Source organism: Aegilops tauschii, chromosome 7 (assembly GCF_002575655.3).
Source record: "Aegilops tauschii subsp. strangulata cultivar AL8/78 chromosome 7, Aet v6.0, whole genome shotgun sequence".
In the NCBI taxonomy this organism is placed as follows: domain Eukaryota; kingdom Viridiplantae; phylum Streptophyta; class Magnoliopsida; order Poales; family Poaceae; genus Aegilops; species Aegilops tauschii.
This window is the reverse complement of record NC_053041.3, coordinates 612,678,069-612,685,610: the sequence shown is the minus strand read 5'-3', so window position 1 is coordinate 612,685,610 and position 7,542 is coordinate 612,678,069. Positions and strand designations below refer to the sequence as shown.

The following is a 7,542-nucleotide window of genomic DNA, read 5'->3' as shown; positions in this document are numbered from 1 at the left end:
TGCATGGCAATCAGCTCCTTTCAGTACCAAAACTTGGATTCTATATCAATGGCAGCTGCAGTCCTACATACATGGCAAATACTGTTGCCAATACATGGCAACCAGTATATTCTAGCATCAAAACTTTGTATTCTAGGCTTGAGCTCACTAGGCAAATGCGATCAATCATTAGTGCTGCACACATGCTTTTAGCAATTGGCGAATCCCGAAGACAATATATGAGTCATTGCCCACGACCACTTGTTAGCGTTTTCTGTTGATTTTTTCCACCATCACTGCTACAAATCTTCTTTTCCTCACATCCTATTCCCACAAAAACAAATGCAGTTCTGTTTTTGTGGTTCAAATTTCCTTACCTTGTTGTGCCGCCTGTGCCCATCTTGTGTGCTCTGTCACACCAAATTGACGTGCTCTGTCTGCAATCTGTGAAGCTTGCCATGAGACGTTTGGCGAGGTAGCACCACCGTAATAACCTGTAATCATGGTAGTAGTTGGTCAATGCATGGCAACTATAGTTTCTTCAACATGGAACATGCAGTGGTCAAACCATGCCACACAGATTTGTTCACACTTGCCATCCACAGTTGTTTGTACATTGCAATCACATTTTTTATCATACATGGCAACTGCAGTTTGTCCTGGCATGGCAACTGCAGTTGTCCAGGCATGGCAACTGCAGCTGTCCAGACATGGCAACTGCAGTTGTCCAGGGATGGCAACTGCAGTTGTTCAGTCATGGTAACTGTAGTTGTCAACTATGCTCCTTCTGCTAATTCACCGTCTGCAACTTCACTTTTTATGGACTCACCTGTGTATGACGTCGATGGCAGGTACATAGGTGCCGCCTGATGCCACGTGCTGCATGAAGGTTCTGCATTTTCCCTACATAACTCGTGAGTCTTTTGCCATCCTTTGCAAGTTTATTTTCATGTCCACACCAGTATGTTTCATTTTCGTATGCGTTACCTTGATTTGCCACATTAGCTAGTTGAAGTTGGCTGCCCGTACATTTGTCAGTGTTAGCGCCCTGTGACTGAACTTGCCATGGTGCCCCCCTGAGTGTGTTTTGGTCATAAGAACCTGCGAAAAATGACAGTGTAGGACATAAGTAGAATGTCATCTTCATCATCGCGAACATGGCAAATATTCTTTTCTTTGTTATCATGCATCATACCAATGCCTGCGTACTGCTCTAGTAGTGGCAGCAACGGCCCTGCAGAAATGAGTTGACTGTACTCTGCTGCATCCCAAGGAGGCGTTTCTGGCCTTTGAGAAACCCAAGGATCAGCGCCATCTTCGTGATTCATTCTTTCCGCGTTTTGTTTCTGCCAATGTGTTCTCAATCACTGCATGAACAAGAACGCATCAACAATCCGCAAAAAATGTATTCTTCTACTGCTTGCACGTACAAGATAACACGACAGTCTTATCACATTTTCATGCGTAGGCAACCAACACATCATGGCTAGTAGGACATGGACATCCACTCTCTTTTCTAAAATCTGGGTGCCAGCTATCCTTTCGATTCGATGGCAACAACCACCACAATAGGATGGCAAGCAACAGGTAAACATGGTGGCAGTTAACGGCAACGATAGGTGGCAACTGACGTTAGACACAAGTGGCAACTAATTTTCCTACCCCCTTTATTCCAAATTTCTCATTTCTCTCCCTTTTTTTAGGGATTCCTACGCATCCATTCATTACCAACTACTTGCACCAAGTGAACTGAGAACTTAAGCTTAACTCTAGCGTAGTACATGGCAGATCTGGTGTATGCTGCTTGGCAAATGCGAAGACACACAAAACCATGTAGTGTTTTGCCCCGATAGCGTGGATCCAGTCGCCACCTTCGTTGGTAAATTTGCAATTTTCTGCCCAGAAGAAGGATGAGAAGCAGTAGGAGATCGGAGATTCACCTGCTTTTAGCTGGTTGTCTTTGGAGGGCGGGGTTGGAGTGGGGGCGGGGGGTGGGGGTGGGGAGGGGGTGTGGTTAGCGGTGGGAACGCCCTACGGATCTGCTCTGGTTGCCATGGCAACCAGAGAAGGCCGGCGATGGAGGTAGGGGATCGAGAGGTGGGAGACGATGGCGGCAGTCGGGACTGGGGATCCAAAGGAGGCCGGGACGGCTGGGTCGTGCGGGCAGCGTGGTCCTCTGGCCCGGACGTGTGGGCGGGTTTGCCACACACCGGACGTGCGGGCTGTGGCTTTGCGCGCCCGGACGCGGTCGTGCGGGCGGGTTCCTATCCATGCCACACGAGGCGTGCGGCACAACCACCCGATACACCACACGTGTGGCAGTTATCGGGACCCTTTCCTTTTGGGTACTCTATATCATTGGTTGCTTTCAAATAGATAAGGGTCTCTATGGTTGATCCAAAGAGATATTCATAGTTTGAATATGTCAACTAAATTTTTCACAAATATATGTCATTTTATTATTCTTTATTACACCTTTATCTCCTCGTGTTCTGCTACTGGAAAGATGGGGCAGAGATGGTGACAACGGGAAGCCACTACCAACCAATATGACGTTGAGAGGTTGGGGTCTTGGATTCAACTTGTGGGAAGCATGAGAAGAACACTATAGGCCCCATGCTAAAGTGTCAGCAATGGAGGAGAGTTGGCGCATGGCTGGACGGTGACCATGGCGGAGGAAGATTTTTTTACATCACACCAATATCTTCGGACGTGTCTCTCAAGATGAGAATGGCGTGGAAGGCAGCGTCTGGTGCATTAACAACAAATAAGTGCAAGGTCTCTAGTCATTTATCCAAGCGAGCTCATGTTCGTTGTGTTGTGTCGACGATAAGAGTAGCTTTTATGCCCTAGCCACTACCAGAGTAGAACTGTTTGGTCGATAATGACAGACAAATAATGGTTGTTGCATGTGCTAGCAAGCTGCCATAATCATATTCGTGGCATGGTGATTATGTCAATTTGGCACATATGGGAGCTACGAAATGGCATGGCTCATGATAAGCACATTCCACATATAGATGTTTCGGTTGATTTTTTGGACAGCTACTGGAAATCTGATTTTCCACGGAGGAGATCATCAAAGGAATGGTGGTAAATACTCCGGTCTGTGTGAAGATGAAGGTAGCTCGCGTACTTGCACCTTGGTATGCCTCACCAGTGTGCAGGGTGGCCCTCTTGGTCGACGACACCTACTCCGCCACGTATGGCACAAAGGCGACTGGTATGATCCTGAGGATTCATGATGGTATGGTTCTGTTTGCTACTCCCCCTGTTCCTAAATATTTGTCTTTTTAGAGATTTCAAATGGTTACCACATACGGATGTATATAGACATATTTTAGAATGTAGATTCACTCATTTTGCTCCGTATGTAGTCACTTGTTGAAACCTCTAGAAAGACAAATATTTAGGAGCGGAGGGAGTACTTTCCTTGTCCTGTTCAATTGCAATGAACCAGAGATCCTTGCTCTTATGCAAGGCATGGCCGTGGCAAACGAACACTAAGACTTACGAACCATTGTCTACTTCTAAAGCTCTAGCTACTTATCGAGCAACAACCTGTCTAGGTCAGCTTATGGTCACTTGGCGGTTGTGATTAAGACTCCAGGAAGAGAGGGAGTTTATTCCAAAAAACTCAAACACAATCCAAATAGGGTAGCACATCAATTGACATTCTATAGCTGGACATAGGCTTGTAGTGTTGTTTGGCTTCTTCGAGCTTCATCATGTAGAGGCTCTTGATTTGTAACCCTATATTATAATGATGTCATCGTGTGAAATCATTAGAAGTAATTTCTTTTTTGCAAGAGAAAAGTGACATGCGGGTAATCTTCAAATTGGAGTAGTAAATAGAGCTCCATTGCCTAAGAATTTACTACACCTTCTATAATTTTTATTCGGAAATCATAACTGGCAACCATCAACGGTGAGGGATTTCACAGCGACCCCCTCCCCATCATGCACGGATCTCAGTGTAGTTCTGGTGCCACGTCATATTTGAAACTGGTTCGCTGTGAGGATACAAACCAATGAACAATGTCTTTTCCACCGCCACCCCACTTGCTAGTGGTGTGGTCTTGCACATGGAGGACCCTGGTTTGAATCCCAATATTTTTTTATCTTCTTTTAGAACCATGATGGCATTTTTCTTCCCAAAGTTAGCATGGCAGTTTTACAAATTTTGGAAATTATGTCACATGACAATTTTAAACATTTTTTTATAAATTAGCACGTTAGTTTATAAATTAGCATGGCAGTATTATAAATATTAAGAGATGGCATTTTTATTATTAAGAGATGTCATTAACTTTTTATGAAGAGATGACATTTTCTTTTCTTGATGGCATTTTTATCATTAATAGATGGCATTTTTATGAAGAGATGGTATTTTTTATTAAAAGATGGTATTTTTTATCAGGTCACTTTTAAGAGATTGCATTTTTTTTCAAAAATTAACAGAGCCAAAGTTTTGTCTCTGTTTTTACTGACATGGCATTATATATATATTTTTGCACAGTGGACCAAGTAAAGCAAAACAATATTTTCATGGCATTTTTGTAAAGTATCCTGTCATTTTTTATAAACCAGTAAACCGGGCCTTTGGGCCAATGGCATTTTTTGTAAAAGACCCAGCCACCGTTCAGAAACAAAAAGACTGCCGAGTCAATCTCTTCCTCTATCTTCGAGGTGAAAAAAGACGCTGCAAGACCTAATTTTTCGCCATTCCTCTTGATCGAGCTCGCGGCCAGCCGGCGCCGGCCTCGTGGACTCCAGATCGATCTCGCTCGCCTCCTCCCCGCAGTCCGCACCTCGCGCAATGGCCTCCAGATCGACTTCCCCTCCTAGCCTCGGTGCGGACGAGCACGGCCCCTCTAGGGTTTGATCCGCCGCCCTCGGTCACCTCACTCAACCAAGCCGCTCTTCCGCTTCACGCCCTAATTCCATGGGAGCACGCTGGAGCGCATTCTGACGCAGGTGAGCATCACTCTTCCCCGGCGCGTTCTCTTTGTTTTTCTCTCCATTGCGCTTAAATCTTTCCTGTATTCGTGCCAGGAAGTGAAGGAACACGCCCGCGTTGCCGACGGTGCTCGCCGCCGCCGCTACTGGACCATCCATCTCCGTGCGTCCCGTCTCCAAGGGTTTGACCGCACCTCCTTCCTGTACTGTACTTGCTGTTTTTTTTTTCTAATTTAGATTAGAAACTGGTCTGAACTCTGAAGGAGTTACTCGCCGCGTCTTTTCAGTTCACTGGACTCGACGGAGCACCATGCCAGACAGGAGTGGCGCAACCCTGTTCAAGGACCTGCCCGAGGAGATCATCAACAAGATACTCGTCCTGTTGGCGTCCAAGGACGTCGGCCGCTGTCGAGTTGTGAACACATCATGGCGTAGTGCTACATCCACACCTGAATTCATGCTCCAACACCACCGGCGCCAGCCGTCACTCCCCATTGTCGATGGGCTGGGACGGCCTGCCAATCATGTCGTCTTGGGCGACGCCGGTGCTGGTGCTTCCAATCAACAGCTTTGGCCTTTCCCCTTAGGCTCGAAACGCCGTTTCGAGGATCAGCTCAAAGGCGTCTGTGATGGCTTCCTTATCATTTATCGGGGACACAAATTCTACATCTGCAATCCGGTTACCCGCAAGCATGCTCTCCTACCACAGCCTCAAGTTGGGCAAGGCATCCACAATATCATGATCGGTTTATACCGGCACCATCCAACTGGAGAATACAGGGTTCTCTGGGTCTCACGGTCACATCAGACGTCTGAATCCAGCTTATATGTTCTCACAGTGGGATCCAACAGGCCAAGGTGCATCAGCGTCACAATGCCAACAGTCTCATCATCTTCCGCAGAAGAGAAGTTATGGAACAAGTTGCACTCTTCATCTGACCGTTCATCACCCGTACACTACAATGGCAGCCTGCACTGGCATTCTTATGACAAACGTGAAATTACAGGAGGTGGTGGAGATATTATTGTGTACGACACAGAAACAGAGTCATTCCGGTGGATGCGCAGTCCCACCCAGCCCTGCCGTTATAGGAAGTTGTTCGACATGGAGGGGACGCTTGCTTGGTGTGGCGGCTCGGTTTCCAAGTCCACTTCTATGGATGTCTGGGTGATGCAGGATTACGAGGCTGAAATATGGGCTTTTAAGTACCGGATTGACTTGTCAACGGTGGAGGCATCAAGACAACTTTATTTAACTTCTTTAAAAAAGAAAAAGAGTAGACCTCTCGAATATGCAGTGCAATTGTTTAATGATATGGCTGTGCTAAACGAGCGTGAGCTGCTGATCTGGTTTAACAACAAATATGTGTTGCGCTGTGATATTGATGGCAAGTTCTTAGGTATTGTGAACATTGGAAAGAGTCAGTATCGCATGTGGCTTACCCACCTCCGCCTCAAAGAGAGCATTGTTCCAATTCCAGGCCATAAGATGCAAGAGGATGAGGAGCCTCCATTCTCCACAGGGCATGTCTGAATGATGATGATTCCTGGTTTGCTTTGCTACCACTTAGATCATATCTTCTGTTCTTAGCTCTTCTTACTTAGTAGTACTAGAAGACCAGCAGTAGAACATGCCATTTTGGATGGTTGCAGTAGCACCTGTGATGTTATCATTTGGTGTGTATTATGATGTGCTGAATATCCTTTTAATGTTCTGAAGTATGAAGTATCGATCTATGATATTAGAACCTTTCATTACTGCTCCTCCCTGCCTCCCAAATTTGCATTAGTTTCATCGCGGTTAAGATGCACAAGTGACATTTTTAATACTAGAAATTCAGTCTTTCTTTTACTGCAAGATGAGACGTTCGGTCCTGGTCATGCTCTCTGAGTGGAGGCATTTTTAGTGTTTGAAATGTTATTCTGTATCACTTCCATAGCCCGTCAATTTGATCTCTGTTGTCCATTATGCAATTTGGGCAATTCAGGAGGTTAACAGATGCTATGTGTGTCAACATGTTTTATTAGGATTACATCATGTGTATTTTGGCCCTTAATTAGCAAAGTTTTGTTTTTGATAGATTAATGCTACTATGATTGAAGAAATAGCCTTGGTGATTTGGTCATATGTTGGGAGTACTGCTAGTCCTGTTTTCCTGCTGTTTTCTGTTTCCATAGTTTTGCGTTTATTTTTCCTTCGTTCATGTAGAAACGAGTCAAGGATAAAACATCTTCTTGGTTCTTCTTGGTTCAGCTTTCCCCGGATAAAACATCTGTAACTTCCTTACATGTTTGGATTTTAATGGTGACATATGAAACTAGTTTTAGAATTATGTCGTCTCGGTTACATGTATCCGCACAAAATGGAGCTCTTTTCTCGGCTCAACTGAGATGCCGGAAAAAAAAAACTTGCTGAGCGGGCCTAACGTTGGATTATATTAATGGGAAACAGAGTTTCTCTTTCGAAGAACTTTACGGAATCACCTTGCCCACTCACCTGTTTAGCATTACTTGACTTTGTCCAGTTTTTAAGATATTCCTAATCCAGTTGACCCAAGGGTCTCCAAAACTTCTGTCGTAGTAATTGCAGAATGCAGCTCCAAC

The 7,542-nt window shown here is 45.2% G+C and overlaps 1 protein-coding gene across 1 annotated transcript; it reads left to right on the top strand.

Annotated features, from left to right (window-relative positions):
* Positions 1–5,171: 5,171 nt before the first annotated feature.
* On the top strand, positions 5,172–6,808 carry LOC109735851 (putative F-box protein At2g02030). The gene has a single exon (XM_020295052.2). The coding sequence runs from the start codon at positions 5,249–5,251 to the stop codon at positions 6,470–6,472; it is 1,224 nt and encodes a 407-aa protein (XP_020150641.1). The 5' UTR covers positions 5,172–5,248; the 3' UTR covers positions 6,473–6,808.
* The last annotated feature ends 734 nt before the right edge of the window (positions 6,809–7,542 follow it).